This window comes from Numida meleagris, chromosome 9, assembly GCF_002078875.1.
Source record: "Numida meleagris isolate 19003 breed g44 Domestic line chromosome 9, NumMel1.0, whole genome shotgun sequence".
NCBI classification, from domain to species: Eukaryota; Metazoa; Chordata; class Aves; order Galliformes; family Numididae; genus Numida; species Numida meleagris.
The window spans coordinates 13,700,192-13,717,239 of record NC_034417.1 but is presented as its reverse complement, the minus strand read 5'-3'; the positions used below and the strand labels follow the sequence as shown (position 1 = coordinate 13,717,239).

General features: G+C 47.7%; 1 protein-coding gene across 10 annotated transcripts in view; it reads left to right on the top strand.

Moving 5' to 3' along the window:
• The window catches only part of AKAP13 (A-kinase anchoring protein 13), a 197,250-nt gene that overhangs the window by 88,705 nt on the left and 91,497 nt on the right, over positions 1-17,048 (top strand). For 8 of the 10 annotated variants that reach the window (XM_021407539.1, XM_021407535.1, XM_021407534.1 and 5 more), the window contains 3 exons: positions 183-366; positions 9,981-10,170; positions 13,039-15,868. In XM_021407539.1, the coding sequence (XP_021263214.1) occupies positions 183-366; positions 9,981-10,170; positions 13,039-15,868 (3,204 nt within the window). Of the gene's footprint in view, positions 1-182; positions 367-7,104; positions 7,246-9,980; positions 10,171-13,038; positions 15,869-17,048 lie in introns of those variants that run through there. The other 2 variants (XM_021407540.1, XM_021407542.1) reach the window with 2 other exon arrangements.

The window sequence follows — 17,048 nt, the reverse complement described above, 5'->3', positions numbered from 1 at the left end:
CCAGGTGCCGCAGTGTTTAGGTTCCTTGGCTTTTTGGCTGTCAGCACCTCTAGATCCATGCCAGCCATTGTGCTGCACTTGGCATGCGTGTGGCTCGTCTCCAGTAACAAGGATGTGGGGGAATGGCATTCACCTGAACGGCGGCCTACAAATTCCTGTTTCTTTTTTTTCTTTATTCCCAGAGAACATCCCTCGGGAGACGCTGATGCATTTTGCGGTGAGGCAGGGCCTGCTGCGGCTGACGTGGTTTCTGCTCCAGCAGCCGGGAGGAAGAGGAGCGCTCAGCATCCACAACCGTGATGGCGCGACGCCCGTCAGCTTGGCCTTGGAGAGGGGCTACCAGAAGTTGCACCAGCTTCTGACCGAGTAAGGATGATTTCATGGTTCCTCTGCTTGTTTTCCTTTCTCTTTATCGTGCTTCCCTTTACTTTATCCCTGAAGAGTGTCTAAATGGGGATTATTGGTTGTAGGTGGATGGTTGGACTAGATGATCTTTGAGGTGTCTTCCAACCTTAATGATTCTAAAAGCTAACCTTAGGATTCAAAGTGCAATAATACTGTTGGGTTCTCCTTTGCACTTCTACAGCACATTGTTCTGTTTCCAGCTGTGCCTTACAGCCCAATATGAGTCACGGTAATATCAGCTAATTAAGGCAAACCTTATACAAACACAAGCGAAAAATCTTGTCTTCAAACAAGTACAGCTGTTGAAAGGAGTGCAGCTAGCAGGCTGGTGGCTGTGTCTGTCACGTTCTTACTTCACAGATTTGGAGGGTTTAGGTTAGACGAAATCATAATAATGCTATTGAAATAAAGCACCATCTTGTAGAGAGTAGATATCTGCTGGGATAAGTAAGAATTTAAGTAAAAATTGATATAAGTATTTGCAACAGAAACTGTTCTGTTCTACGAGGGTGGTGAGAAGCAGCCAGATCTTGCCAGCTCATAGCAAGTAACTTGTTGCATGAGCCCTCCCTGCAGCATTTGATAGAAAAACTTTAGAAGATGGAAAGTTATTTTTGAATAGCAAATATTTGGCTTACTGGCTTTAAAAGCTGAAGCTAATAAAGACAAAGAGCTTAAATAAGTTTGGGGGCAGGGGGGGCTGTTTGTAAAAGTTTTGGTCTGCATGTCTGCTGTTCTGATGCCCAGTTCTCTTAAGCTTTGTTATTAACTTTGTTTTCCTGATGGGAATTTTCAGATGCTTAGGGTTTATGTTGAGTGGCCCAATGTCATGTTTAGGACTCTTCTGTGTTGTCCACGTTGTCACGCAACTCTTCTTTATGCTACAAGCTGTAAATTATTCTGTTTTCTATAGTTGTTGGACAGGAGGTTAGAGGCAGAGAAAAATGAGCATGGCTGCTCATGTGGCTGCATTTAAGTTTCATCTTAGACTATGAAGCTGACCAGATAGCAAGCAGGGTGAAGGAGAAAGGTGCTGGGTGGGACAGGAGCTCTACTCTGACCTTACCACTCTTGGCTGGGATCAGTACAGAGATGGTGGCAGCGTTTCTCATTTTCCCACGTGAGTTCAACAACAGCAATAATGTGAAAACACTCAACACTCTTGCAGGCTGCCTTGTGAAACTGGAATAAGTAAATTCATCCCATAACTGCAGCCAAGAGCTCCAAGGTGAGGCTAATGATGTTAGCAGAATTTGCATACTGTCACGAAGCCTAAATTGGCCACAACTTGATTACGAAGCTCACAGCAAATACTGACAATCTGAATATGAGTAGAGTTGGTTAGTCTAAAAAATACGTGAAGTAAACAGAACTGTTATAACTGCTATTTGTGTATTTGGTAGCACGTTTCACAGGCAATTCCAATGCAGGGCAGTTCTTTCTTGGTGGGAAAAAGAAACAAAGGCGTTGTCCTAAACAAAGCATTGCCTGCTGCTGATCACTGGAACAGCTGCTGTTGGTGTCATCTAAGGGAATTCTCTGGTCACCTTCACCTTTGCAGTACATCATTGTACATGAGATACTGTAGTACCCTCAGTATCTTTTCCATCAAGGTGCTGCTGGCTCCTCTTCTTTTTAGTATATCCTAAAACCATGTAGGTGAGTTAAGCAGAGTTATGGTTAGTTTTCCTCTTGGATGGAAATACCATGCCTAACCATCTGGCAGCTGTGCTATGCATCTTGTGGCTCCGAAAAGCTTGCAGTGGCTGGTGGCTGCAGGTGAAGGTAGCCCGTTTCCATTGCAGAAGTTTCATCGTGCTCGGTGCTTTCTGCAATCACTGGAGATCAGGGCTTGAAAATCCCTACTGGGAGGTGAAACAGTGAGTTTCAAAATAGAGAAAAGCAGCCAGATGCCATGACAAGAGTATATATTATTTACGTGCTGTCAAAACACAATGGATACTGTACAACCTCTCAGCCTCTTTTCTGCACTCTGCTTATGCACAAACCGTGCACACAAATTTGGCACGCCACGTTTACCACTCAGCAAAATACAGAGCAGCAACGCATGTTAGCGAGAGCTTGTACAAAGGAGCCATTATTTTTACAAGTAATTAAACTCTACTTCACCAAATAAATGAATGCTGCATGTTTTGTGTTGCATTATCCTTGGGGGGATTTTATTGTTCACTTGCTTGCTAATTTGTAGGAGCCTGCATTTCACAACTCTTCTCTTGGTCAGCATGGGGAAGGGGCAAAGTTCTGTTGTAATTAAGGTATAATCGTTTAAAAAACAGACAGAAAACCTCTGTTGATGCAGTTTTGTCTGGGTTCAGCTGCTGCATAAATATTTTTCTCAAAAACTAATGACACTGGTGACATTTGGAAATTCTGTTTGTCGGATGAGCTTTCCCTTTTCAGCTCTTGCAGTTCATTTTAAGAATGCAAGACGCCTTCCACTGCAGAGCTGCAAGTCTGGAAGCTTCTTTTGCTGTAGGCTGGAGCTTGTGATGTGCCTCCTGCGTCCTCTGGCAGGAGTGATGTGCCTGCAGCTGCTGGCAGGGCTGGATGCACCTGATCTCCCATGGAAAAGCCCTGGAAAGCAGGCAGGATGCAGAGCTCTCTCTGAGTTTCAACGATTTCTGAGTGCAAGAGGAGTGATTCAAAAAAATGAAGGCTCCTTTGTTGAAGCCTGCTGCTTCCTTATGTTTAAGTTGGGCAATGCTGGCTGCAGGGCGTTGGCAGCTCTGCTGTGCTGTGCAAAGACAGGGCTCCAAGGAGGCAGCAGGGCTCTAACCGGGGCAGGGTGAGTAACTTGGCCTCTGCAACAGGACGGCTGCATTTTGCAGTAGTTGAAGTTTTTTAATATGCTTCAGTGTAGTAACATAATCTGCCTGCCAGCTCCATGTTCTTCAGTGCTTTGCAAGTCAGGCAAGTAAAATGGCTCCAAGAAATAGCTCGTGTTCTGAATTTCAGAGTCAGAGTGCTGTTCTGTAAAACGCACTGGTTTTGTAACCTGATTTTGTTTCTGCAGAGCGAAGTTCTGTCCGGCAACCCAAAAGTATCAGGTTTTTTTTTTTTTCTTTCAATGAAGCCAAATGCTTCTTGTTCCTTCGCAGCTGAGGGTGAGGGTAAGAGAAAAGTGAAGTCCGTAAGAAAAACTCCTGTGTTTTCCAGTCTGTGCAGAGCTTAACAGTCTCTTGTGTTTCTACAGTCATTTTGCTTTTCTGTTTTCTCTGCTGGCCTCTTATTACCATGGAGCACTTCAGTGTGTCTCTGTGGGTCAAACCTCCAGGTAGCAGCCGGCTGTCCCAGAATTTGAAGCCATAAGCCAGTGTTCGGGTGGATTTCCAAAACTAAACTGACCTAGATTTAATTAACACACATGAGGAACAGCTCACTGGTAGCTGAAGTTTCTTGTGAACATTTTGCAATGCTTGATAATCACTTGCTATTGTTCTGATTTTGTGTAAGTAATTGGTGATGTCTGTGCTGTAATCTCCGTGGTGCCTCTCAGATGAGGAAGGTTTTTCAGTCACTTTACTTTTGTAATTGAATGCTCTTTTCTGCTTTTCTGGGCCAGGGCTGCGAGAGGATTTGTCTGGTGTCTCATTTCTTTGCACACCAGTTCAGCAAGTCCTTTAAGCGTGTGTTTGATTTCAGAAATCTGCAGTTCATCTTCAGCTGTCTGTGGTGCAGATGCATTCTGAAATCACAAGGTTTCTGGGCTGGGAACGTCACCGACTGCTGTGAGTTCAGAGCCAGGCTGTGGCAGTGTGTGACAGGGCACCGGCCTGGTCCTCTCTGCACCCTTGCCCTAATTGTGAGCTGAGCAGCAACGCTCTGGGTCTCCCCTCTGTTATTGCTTTCTCCACAGTTCCCTGTGCAGGGAGCAGGGGCAAGACATATCTGGGGACATGCAGGTGGCCCGCAGGTTGCTCAGCATCGCCTGCCCATTGCTGTGCTGTATTTTGCATTTTAGTTTCTGCTAACCACCATCAGCAACTGGAGAGTTTGCTGAAGTAATAGTGAAGCATCTCCCGTTTTTCCTTCTGTTCTTCCACCCAAAACCAAGCAACAAACCTTTTGGTTGCCATTTAAAGGGACGTTCAAAGAAGATAAAGGACAAGGATGGAGGACCTGATGAGAGATCCATGTGTAAAGAGGATGCTGCTTGGCTACAGAAGTATGGGATTATTAGTGATCCAACAGGATCCTGGTTCAAGGCTCTTCATTGCTGAACTTCCAGATGATTTTTTTTTTTTTTTTTTTGCAACAGTGTTGTGTAGTTGATAATTCTTCCTGGCTGGAAAGATGCTGAGGTGCTGTGGCTTTCCTCTGGCCGTGACGTTACAGCAGAGGAACAGACAGCAGCAAAGACAGTGTGATGGAGCAGGAGGCATTCGTGCTTCCCTCCTTCCATCCACTCATTCACTATGTGCACCAGCTTTTACTCTTTTCCTGGTGCGTCCCAAAATCCATATTAAGATCTTTCTTTGTAGGAAAATGAAGCAAATGCAAAAATGTATGTAACAACAGGCAGCTATTCCTGCGGAATGTGTGCTGTACAGTTTGTCAAATATATTTGATGAGGCATGGGAAATGTTTGGGTTTTAGAGTTCAGACCCTCTGAGGTAGGAAATGTATTGTAATTGTTAAGATAACTGGACTTGTTGCCCTAGGATTGCAAGTCTACAAATAATTGTTGAAGGAACAAGTCAGCTTTCCTCTCTTGTATGATTTCCTATTGTATAGCGTGTTGATTGTTGGACTGAGAAGTTAGCATTAAATATCTTGAGTTCACTTGTTGAATATTTAATCAGATACTGGAGGCTAAGTCATGCAATCCTGAATTCAGTTCAGTCTCCAAACACGCTGCAGTTCACGTTTACATGAAGCACCATAAGCAGTTAGTCGTTGTTTCTGCAGCAGACGAACTCATTCCTTCACCATCAGAAAGATTCCAATTAGTGAGTGCTCTATAAGATTGCCTTACATGAGAAACATCTGTTGTTTTTTGGCAGGTTTTATTTTTGCTGCTTTCCTGTGGCTTTTGGTACATTCACCTGAGCTGTGGATACTGTCTTTAAATCACTTTCCTGTGTATGAACTGTCAATTTGTGTTAACCCATTCTACCACGTACTAGTTGCTTGTGTTCTCTGAGTCCTCCAGTATGGTGCATACTGATGGTCCCAAAAACAGGGAGGGACATGGAAGTGCTGGTGTGCACTTACGTTGTGTATGCCATTAAAGACAGGGGGGCTGTCGACAGAGAGCTGACTGTACCCATACAAGGCCTGGGTTACCCAACACTTCTGCAATAGCATTGAATTACTGTCTTCCCTATTTCCATTTATTTGTAGTGGAACAAAACAATCTGTTAAAAGGATATTAAGGGAACACGCAGTCAAAAGGGACACACTGAGTCCTCTTAGGAGTAATAGTAGTGCCGCTAAATATTAATTGCAGTTAGTAATGAGCAGTTGTAGGCATTATCTGGATATTAGCTAGTTACTGCTGGCAGGCTGCAGTTTTGTTTGAAGAACAAGGAGATACTTTGGAGCCCCACACCCCCTTGTGTGATGAGTTTAGGAAACTGCCTTTTGTTTGTTATGGTTTTCTGGAGTCTTGCTCTGACATTCTGGTGACTGTGATAAATCTGGGTGTGGATTTTCATCAGAGGGGCTGTTGGCTTGATGTATGTAAGTTGTTAGTGTTAGGGACGTGTTGTGCAACAGCCACCAAGCCCAGCTTCCTGTCCCAGTAGGCACCGTTCCTTGTTTATCCCAGACCACAGACAGTCTGTCTGATCTTGTATTTTCAGTGAGTTATTAAAATAACAGCAATAAATCAAAATTTGAATAGGAATGTAAGATATGTAACACTGAAATCCAGTGTAGGTTTTATTTGTCTTAGAGAAAAGACCACTTAAATTCTAGCATTTCCTAGCTTTTTGCAATAACCATAACACTTTTTTTTTTTTTAAGTGATTTTATTTTCTTTATCACGTGAATCTGGTAGCTGATGCTTTCAGAACCACCCAGCAGCTGTGGCTATGGTTACGGTAAGATCCCAAGAGCCAGCAGCGCTGCTGGGTTTGTTTTGTCCCAGCCAAGGTCTGGCTTAGAAATGTGGAGGGGATATCCCCAGGAAACTACACCTTGACTTCCCACACCGCCTTCCTTACCCGCTTGCGGGATCCCCCTTCCTAGTGTGAGGTTCTGCTTAACCCACTGAGATCGTTTGAATCATTTTTCCTGTCTCTTCCTCAGTCTTCCTCTCCCCTTTGGATAAATCCTATTATCTGTGTACTGGAAGGCGCTTCTTTCAAAGCCCTGACATAGCCAAATTTCAAACCACTCCAACTGACGACCGCTTCTGAAACTTTGAAGGTGGGCAGGGTTTTTCCTCCCGTTGGAGCGCGTTTGTTGTTCTCTCTTTCTCACTTATCTTCCCTCTTTTTATAAATATCTCGCTGGTATCTGCAGGAAGCTGGGGGCTGTGCTGGGTCGTTGCAGCCGTTCCTCCACTGCTTTCCGTCTCTCCTTGGCCCGGGGCCATCCTATCAGCTTCACTACGAGACCAGAATAGATCTGTGCGCAAATACGGTGCTGCTCTGCTCCTCCTTCACCGGGGATGGCTCTTGCTTGTCAAGGTCTAAAAAATAGTATCCCTCGTAATTTCTCACATGTCAGATGTGTCGCTGATGCTGTGGTTTGAGCAAGTCATGGCCCGAGAGCATTTTGGAGGTGGTAAGGGGTTGAGTTTGCTCCTCCACTCGCTGCGTTTGGGGTCAGCATCCTTCCTTGAGCCCTGTTTCCGTGGGTGAAGGGCTGCTGGTAAGTCTTTCCTTTCTCCGTGCAAGCGCTGTTCTTTCATGAAGGCAGCCATTTCCTTTCTGAGCAACAGAAAAAGAGCGTGAAGTGGCAGAGAGCGGGTCTGGTCTGAAGGACTCCTGACAGGTTTTCTCAATGGGACATGGCTCAATGCCGTGTGGTTGTGCTGGAGGTGGAGGCACGCCTATGACCGCTGTGGACTTTGTTGGTCAGTCCTTCACTTCTGAGTCAAGAGAGATACTTCCATTGGCGATAGTTTGGCTCAGAGTTGGTACAAGGGAAACTTTCTGTTCAGTGCTATCTTTTACATATTTCTATAGGAAGCTGTTGAGAGGGCAGGGTGAGAAAGAATTGACCCAGGATAGTCAGATCCTGTAAGACATGCTTCCCCTGTTCCAGGCAAACTGCAGCCAGGACTTCTGTGCTGAATGGAAGCAGATTTTCAGACTACTTAAATGCTGGAGTTTCCATCTATGTCTGTTAGTAAATCTTTAGTAAATATTTGCATTTTTGTTTTTATCTCCTAGTAGCTCACCTTGGGTGTGCACTCCTGTACAATTAGAGGTACAGCAGAAATTGCTAATCCGTACAAAAGAAGTGCCTTTCATAATGAAGGAGCACTAAATGTAGGTCTAAATCCTATTTTCTGAAAGAATGTGTGTTTTCGTAATTTCTCAATAGAAGCTAGGGCTTGCAGTGAGCCAGGAAGGAGACACACAAACGGTTAAGCTCAACGCAGGGGCAAATGAGCAGGAGAGTATTCTCATGTGATCTATGTCCTCTTGAAAGTGATTGTCTGAGCAGCAGAAATAGCAGTGTGCAAACAAGTCAACACTTGTGAGCACTCATTTGTCCTCTGTGCTGCAGTACATCAGCGCCTGGATGTGTCAGTGTGGGAGAGGGATGACTTGGAGGAGTCGGTGGATTGGGCCATCTTAATTATGTACAACACAGGTGACTGCTCCTAAAAATGAGCGCTCTGTGTTATCTGTGGTTGGTTGGGATGTGAGAAAGATCTCGGCTATTCCAAGAGGCTTAAGCCCCTTTGTAGACTGCGACGCAGATTTGCAACTCGAATCTGGGAAGGAATTGCTGTCTTTAATCAGCAGCAATCACTGCTGCTTGCAGATGATCAACCTGACCTGCAGGAGGTGGAGGTGGTGGATTGCAGGAGCGGTAGCAGTGGTGGGATGTGCTCATGGTGTTGCAGGGTACCGTGCTCGCCTGCAATCCCACTCCAGGTATTGAAGCCTTTGAGGGTCCTCTGAGGCTGCAGCTCTGCAGGCTGCTCTGTGGGTGCCTGTTTGAAGATGCTCGGATGTACACTTGAAGCTGATGAGAAAGTGGAGAGGGCTGATGTGTTCTTTAAGCCTGCTGGTGGTGGCCTCATGAATGGGTGAATATATTTTTTGTGATGACTGCTTCATTGTGCTCCTATAGCGGGCCCTGAGCTTAGCGATTTCTCATACACGGCAGCTGAAAAGGAAAATAGTCCAGACAGAAATGTCTGTGTTTCCTTGATAAAGGAAGGTCATTTCTGTAGCCACTTGGTGCTTGTGATGTCTCGGTTGACTTCAGTGCCTTGATGATTGGATTTATACTAATTACCACAAAAAAACTGTACACTTCCTCCTGCTTCTCTATAGAAATATTGGTTCTGTTTAAATCAAGAGTAATTCTGCAGAAGTCAATTGAGTTACATTGTGGGAAAGGATGGAAGACATAGGTTCGCTTTGTCTGAATTTGCTTTGTGTCCTGATTTTACCCGAAATGACTCACAGGGAAGGGCTGGGTCACTGCACTGGGGCACAGTGGGGACAGCTCAGTAGGGCTTACGATCATTCAAGCAGATTTTTGCTTTCCTGAGTCAGTTCTGATTCAAAATGAAAGTTCTGGACCTGAAGCTTTAGGTGAGCACCTTGGTGCTTCCACACGCTCTTATTGTGCCCATGCTGTCTCTGTACAGCTCGGTGGCAGCAACCACGTGAGGTGGCACTGCCTTGGGTTGCAAACTTGTGCACAGTCAGGGTTTGGCTTTGAGATGACTGGTTAGAAATTTCTACTGACTCGAAGTAACTGATGAGTTAGTTTTTCGTTCTGATCTCTAACAGCACCCTTTTATCCTTTCTTTTCCTTTGGTAAAAAGAACATCCGTGTTATTACTGCAGAAGAACGGCTGTCTCATAATAGAGAGAATGACTTGCATAGAAGCAGTTTCACAGGGCAAACAAAATTCATTTCAGGAGTGACAAAACTACTACAAGCTGATGGCTGTTGGATGTTTGTGAAGAGGCGTGCTGGTTTCGGTGTAGCAGTTGTAGTATCTGTATCACAAAATTGTCACTCCCTCTGGCTTGTCCCCCTGCGGTCTGTCTTTCAGGTGGCTGTTGTTCCACAGCAGCTACTCTGGTGATCTTCACCTGCAATAGATACTGTTTAAAAAGCAACTGAACCCCTTGTTGCTAGTCACTCGTGCTCTTTTAGTCTGGGGGAGAACAGCAGGTCTCTTTACTTTATAAAGACCTTGTGAAATAGAGCTGGTGGCTGCCGTTAGCTGTAAATCACCTTCATTTCCAGGATGGACGTGTGTGCGTGTGTGTTCGGCTGTCTGGCCCTGGAGCCTCTGCTTTGCTCGGGCCATTGATTAGATGACTGTCCAGAGTGAAGAACAGCGTGCGTGTCCTGCAATGCAGCATTCCTTCTCGCTCGCAGGTTAACCCGCACTGCTTTTATTTCAGAGAGGAAGCCACAGAGCCCGACTCGTGGAGCACCCTGTCTCACACTGTGCACACCGGGGACTACTGCGTCAAGCACCACCAGCAGCTCGATGTTTACACGCTGACGGCTGGAACCAAGGAAGGGACAAAGGCCAGCCTGGAGAGTGACATACGGCAGCTTCAGATGCACATGCAGAGCCACCAGCACATGGTAAGGAAACCCCTGCGGTGACTGAACAGAAGGAGAGGCGAGTGTTTGCAGCAGCCTGGTACCTGGGAGGGATGGAACACATAGGAACCTTTTGTATGCATGTTTAGTAATGAGTCTAGACAGAACTATTTTCTCTACCACTTCCTTCCTTTCCCTTTAGTTGGGGCACCCTTAGCAGAAGGATGCATCAGATGGGCAGGGAAACCCTCCTGGAGGAGTGTAAAGTGGCATTATGTGTGCTCTGGAGGGGCTCCAGGTCTGTAGGGATTAGCACAGTGGGTATGTCTCTGTCCAAGACAAGAAAGATAGGGTCAGAGAGGAGAGTGAAGGGAAAGTTTTTGGGAGGCTGATGGAGAAAACAGTGGTTTTCTTTGTGCCTTGCTGTAGGACTTGGGGGACAAGCCCACCCCAACCATGCAGTGTGCATGCCCACAGCCTTGACCTCGCTGGGGCCCGTGATGGTCTGGGTACAGGAGCAGCGCTGACGCGAGGCGGGGACTTTGGAGATTTCCCCTCAGTGCTTGAAAATCAGTGCCCAAGGGACTCGTTCGGGAGGGGAAGATGAAGCAGCGAGATGCTTCTGTGTGACTTCTCAGAACTGCCCTGCGTGTAGCACAGCTGCCATTGTGTTATCACCCACAGATCTGCTGCTGTGGGGTTTAAATAACACTGCTCCTGGGGATTTCTGTTCCCTTAGCAAGCAAGGGGAGAACTGTTGTCTGCAGGAAAGTGGGGTTCAGAGCTGCTGGCCACCCAAGCCATCGTCACCCTTCCCTGAGTGGGAGGTGTTAATTACTCCCGACCTGAACAGGAACTGGTGGCACAGCTGACCTTACCATGAAGTCTCCTCCCTGTGCTTCTCCTTTCCATCAAATAACACTGTACACGGCCGGCATATCGAGCTTGTTTCGTGCTTGCTAGAGTGAATGCCAGACGGGTACATGTCTGACAATGAAATCACAAAAGGCTATGTTTAGACTTTTTCTTTCCAGCGCTGTTTCACTTCACATCTAATCTGATTTGGATTTGGAATGCAGCCTTGTAATTATTTCATTTAGGTTCATTTAGGGTCAGTTAGAAGGCAGTTGGCTTCCTTTGGAGACGGCTGTATTTTTCAGGCTATTGGCAGAGTGACTTCGCCATGATGATGCTGAGGCTGCTGTGGACCCTCCTGTTGAAATCTGTGCTCATTCCAGAACAAGTGTCACTGTTGTCTGCATCCGTCCGTCCATCCTGGCTGGAGACCAGCAGCACGATGTCCTTGCTGTGCTGCAGGGTTAGATGCAGATGGCAGCTTTGCAAGCCTATGCTGCCTGCCTCCTGTGCTCACCTGCCTTAGGCTGCCTCAGAAAACATGAGATGTGTCGTGGCTGGCAAGATCCTCAGCTGTGTGGGTGCGAGGTGATAGGGTTGTTTTAAATAGGAGAGCTATCACAGACACCAGAAATACATTTAGTGGTCTGTGATTCAGTGATTTGGTGGCAGTGGTCATAGTTTGCAAACCTCAGAGCGTGGAAAGAATAGCAAACGCAATATCCTCGGGGCAGCAGAGACTGTCACTGCTGCCTGTACACGCAAAAAATAAAGAAGTTTGAAATAGACTCATTAGAGTGCTGAATTTCTAGAGGGCCACAGGCAGCTCTCTCCTGCTGACTGAGAAAGCAACGTGCCTTCTGAAAGCATGCAATGAAAGCCCAGAGCCTGCCTTGAGAGCTGCTTCCTACAGAAAACCAAGGAAGCTCTGCAGGGTCTTTGCTGAAGGGCTGAGCTTGCTCATTAATTTAACAAGTCATTTTTTCTGGTTTCTGAATTGAAATACAGTAGAGAGGAGAATAAAAAGATGATATTGAAGCAGAGATGGTTCTTAAAAAAAATTTGATTGTATCTAGCTATAAAGCTTAGTGAATCCTGCACAAAGCGGATATGCTGGAAAGGAAATGCAGATTAGACAGGAACTGAGTGCTTTGCTACTGTTCCACAGTATTGCACATATTAATTTTAATAGGATGTTGTCCTTTTCAAATTTTCATTTCCACTTAGGAAATAAATTTCAGATATTCAATTACATATGCATTTCTCAGGAGTAGATTAGATGATTAGTTTGGTTCTAGAAGTAGGAGACAAGTGACTGTGATAAGACATTGACAGCCAACTGCCTTGTCTGAAGTGGTGTTTCCACAAGATAGGGAAACAGAGCAACACTGATCAGAGCTGGGGAGTGCCGTTGGGCAGGGATCTGAAGTTGTTCTCAAGCAGTGTTTGCTCGGCCCTTTGGGACCATTATTTGGTAGATTGAATTCTGCTGTTTGCTGATCTTGGATTTAAGTGCACTGAAGAAATCAGTGTACAGCTACTTGAAAAGCAGTGACAAAAATGACCAAGCCAAACTCATCTCAGATGGTATAGCAAGGGGTTAGAGGGACAAATTTCAGCTCTGTGTATTTTGGACATGCTGCCAGGAGGAAAATCCTTCACAGGAGGATGGTGTGGCACTGAAAGAGGTTGCTTAAAGAGGTGCTTGGTCCTCCATCATTGGAAGTTTTTGGAATTTGGCATGCCAGAGCCACAGCTGACCTGATGTAGCACTGCTGATAGGCCAGCTTCAGGGGGAGGTTGCACGACTTCCAGATGCTTCTTCCAGCCAACGTTTCTGTCATTCTAATAATTTCAGTATTGCTGTGTATCAAGTGAATATGTGATATGTTTGTGGTTCTGCCCCAAGGGGTCGCAAGCATCACGTAGGGGTACAGCAGGAGCCACATGAAATAGGCGTTTGTGTTGTTAAGATGTAGGTCTTGTACGTGGTGAACACAGTGTAAGAGTGTGACAGAGCAAAATAATTAAAATCTTTTTTTGTTGTTGTTACAGAGTTTAAGGAAGCGGACAAAGACTGCACTGCGAGACTCTGGAAATAGCTGTGGCAATGGAGCCGAGCCAGCTGGTCACTCAACTGCTTCATCTCAAAGCCTAGGAGAAATGCCAGGAGAAGGAAGGAAGGAAAGTCCATCTGATGTCCTTCATCTTGACAGTGGGCTGCTCTCAGACCAAGCCCACCAGGAGGATGAGTGCCCCAACGGGTCACTGATAACTCGTGTTATTGATGCACCAAATGGCACGCAGGGTCTGGGGACCGCGGAGAGCCCAGAGTGCTCCTGTGAAAGCAAAAATACGGTGACGTTGTGTAAGAAGGAAGAGGAGGGGCCAGCCTCTGCTCAAAGCTCCGGGACTGTATCTGATGAGAACGGCTGCACAGTGAGCCCGTGTGCAGGCGTCAACGGTGCTGTAAATCTCCCATCCTGTGGAAATACAGATGAGGAAGCTGGAATGACATCTGCTGGAGTTGATTTGGATCAAGCCGGCTTGTGCAGTAAAGATAGCACCCATCAGGAAGTGGGAGCTGCCGAGGAGTGTGCAGCTGAAAGTACTGTTGCTGTGGTTGAAACTGCCGGCGAAGCCCCAGCTTCCCGAGAGGGCGTGGATGTGGCCATGGGCCAGACCGAGTGCAGGAACTGTGCTGGGGCGGCTGACAGGGCACCGGGCCAGCGGCAGGTAGAGGATGGGATGGCTGAGACCCCTGCAACGAGGACTGCAGATCCAGAAGAGCCATTGCCAGCTGAGGAAGAACCCACCAGTGCTGCTCAGCCCTTGCTTGATGGCTTTAATGGCACTGAGTGTGCAGGTGAAGAGGATGCAAATGTGGGAGCGGTACCGGCGTGTGACAGAAAAAGGACAAATGGTGACACTGATGTCTCTGTTGGTCTTTGCAAGAGTGGTGATAACAAAGAGACTGGAGTCTCAGGCACTGATCTGGTAAACAATGGATTTTTGGAAAGTGAGGGTGATGCCTGTATCAAGGAGAGGCAGAGAGTCACTGCAAGCACTGGGGCACCACTGCCAGTGGTGAATGGAGTGAAGATACCTGTGTGTGTGCCCAAACATGGTCCTGATGAGGAAAGCCAAGACAGCAGTGAGAGTGTGGAGCCAGAAGGGCAGGTGGAAGCGGGTAACACAAATGGCAAATCCAGCTCACCCTCTCTGGAAGACAGCGTGGAGACTGATGGCCCTGATGCTAGATCTGAAAACGGCAGTATTGCTGGAACTAATCAAAGCAGTGAAGAACCCACGCATTGCCAGGGGAGCGGTGACATTGCAGAGTGTACAGGCGAAGCCACGGGGGGCAGCGGAGCCCACGACGATAAGTCAGTGGGAACTGATACCAGCAGCAGCGGAGAGGGAGGAAGCGTAGATTCTGCAGACAGAGCTCAGGAAGTTGCTAGCTGCTGCCCTCCTGTTGATCAGACTGCTGCTAATGATGAAATGGGGGACAAGTTAAAGCTGGATGACACTCAAGGGAGTGTACAGGAGCGCAGATTGCTCCCCCTGGAGGATGCAAGCACGTTCTTGGCAGGGAAGGAGCCTCCAAAAGATGAAGAGAGAGCTGAAAGTGCTCCAGGGCAAGGGATGCCCCATCCTAATGCAGGAGACCTGGCTGTGGGTCAGGCAGGAGATGCTGCAGTGGCACCTCCCGGACAGGAGGCACCCCTGTGCTGTAATGACCCTGGATTACCTCCATGTGCCAAGGGTGCAGTCTGTACAGAGGATAATTTTGTAGGCACACCCTTTGTCATTCGTAATGAAGAATCTAAACAAAAGCAGGAAGTGGCAGCAGCAGGCTCAGCTGAGCTGGCCCCGCCACGCAGCCGGGAGCGTGGGGGGGTAGCCGGCGTGCTGGAGGACTATGCAGGGGCCCCGGGCCCTCCCGAGCAGAGCCTACGGCCTCATGCTGAAGGAGAGACAGCCAAGCCTGAGCTGGAGGCCTCAGACAGCAGCCAGGAGCAGGTTTTGTTGGAGCATCTGCTTGCCATGGTTGTGAAATCCTCTGTCGGCAGTGTAGAGAGGCCCGCAGCCAGCAGCGATGTGGGTGCTGGGCTGAAGGAGCTGGGCCTTGACCAAGCTGGGACAGCAGAAGCAGGAGATAGCATCATGCAAGGAACTGGGCCAGCGGCAGGGAGTAACCCTTGTCCAGATGCAGGGCTGCCCCAGGAGCGTGGTCCAAGCCTGCAACACGTCTCCCCACGCAGCAGCACCCCCGAATTGAAGGATGCTTCGGAATTGGAAGCCCCCAGCCTTGCTTTTGAGGCTGAGGAAGCGTTACAGATAGCAGCGATAACCTCCATCGCCGGGTATGAGGAAGAGCAGGAGGAGATGGAAAGTGTCCTTCCCAGAGCCACTCTGCAGCCCATCGCGGAGGAGCCCACGTGTGACAGCGACTCCAGCAGTGACACTGTAGGTCTGGGCGGTGATGGTGACGCTGCTCCAGCTGCGACAGCGGCACGGGGGTTGGTCACAGCACAGCCTGAGGGTAAGCAAAGCCAAGGCACATTGGAGCCAACCCCTTCGCCCCGCTCCTCTGGCTTCAACGCTGTTGAGTCACCAGAGCATGTGGGAGTAAAGAGTTCAGTTTCGGCAGATGATGCCTCTTCTCTGGATAAAGTTCCTAAAATGGTAAAAAGTTTTGATGCTGTAGTTTTTGCAGCTGAGACCCCTTCATCTCCTGGCTTACCAGCTGAAGGAAAAGTGGGGCCTGAGCCCCAGCCTGCAGTGGATGTGGCAGCCGGCCTTAACGGAGAGGCAGATTTAAGATCCTCTGCCAGGAAGGACGTCAGCCAGGCCATCCCCGGAGCCAAGCCTGCCACAGGTATGGAAAATCACTTCCTTTAATCCTGTGTAGCTTTCCTTTGTTGGTGTGCCTCTAGCATCGCATCAGCAAAGGAAGGGAAGTGAGCGCATGAGGCTGCTGTGCAGAGGAAGTGTAGGTGTCTGGGGTTGCTTTTTTCTTTCCTTCTCATCTGAGAGAGAAAGCTGAGGTTACATGTTTAAACATTAAGTTGAAATGTATGGTTCTTGGCTGGCACTGGAGGCCAGGAAAGGACATCACGCCGTATGAAGTTGTGCAGAAGAGTTTCTAGCACATACATCCCTTCTGGGAAAGGATGAATGGGAGGGAGATATGTAAACTCCCGTATCTTCAGGCTGCACGCTTAGGCCTCGGGCTTTGTTTGCTTAGTGTGAATTTGAGCTATTCCTTCACTTTTCCTCCTGTGTTTTTACTAATACGGAATCAGAAGATAGAGCAGCGCAGCCTTACATTTTCTTTCGTCTCCTATAACAGCTGCTGGTGTCCTTCTGAACTGTGCAAAGCCACTTCCTAATTGGTGGCATTAGGTCATTTAAAGCGAGGGCCAGCCCTGCCCCCTCTGCCTTTTCCTGTCTGCGGAGCTTTTGTCGGGCCGAGCAGCCGGGTGTTTCCCAGTGCACTTCAGCAGGGTGGGAATGCAGCGAGGAGTCAGCTCCTGAGCACTGCCATCAGCTGGGAGGGAGCGGTGTCCCACGCTGGGTGATGGTGGGGAGTGCAGCCTCTCTGGGGACAGCTCAGACCTGATTCTGTGCCATGAGCCAATAGAAAACGTCTTCAGGTAACGCTGAGAGAGGGGAAGGAAACAAGTGCATGAATTGAGGGAGGGAGAGCAGACTTTTTCACTGCAACCTGGAGTTAAATCCTAGGTGGATTTGGTGCTGAAGCGTGGAGCTGAGCTTCCCTTTGCATCCCACCTGTTCCGGCAGCTGTTACATGCGAGTGGCTGAACTTTCTCAGTTGCTGTTTTTTTCTTTGCTATGAGATAATTATACTGTGCATCTTCTTTCCCAGCACTGAATAAGCAAGCAAACAAGGAGGCAAAAAGATAGAAATGATTTAAAAAAATAAATCTGCCATGATATAAATCATCGAGTTCTAAAGTTGCACAGCTTTTCCCTAGTCTGAAAGCAGAAGAGAGGGATGGCATAGGATTGAGCAGAATAACTGGGGGGGGGGGGGG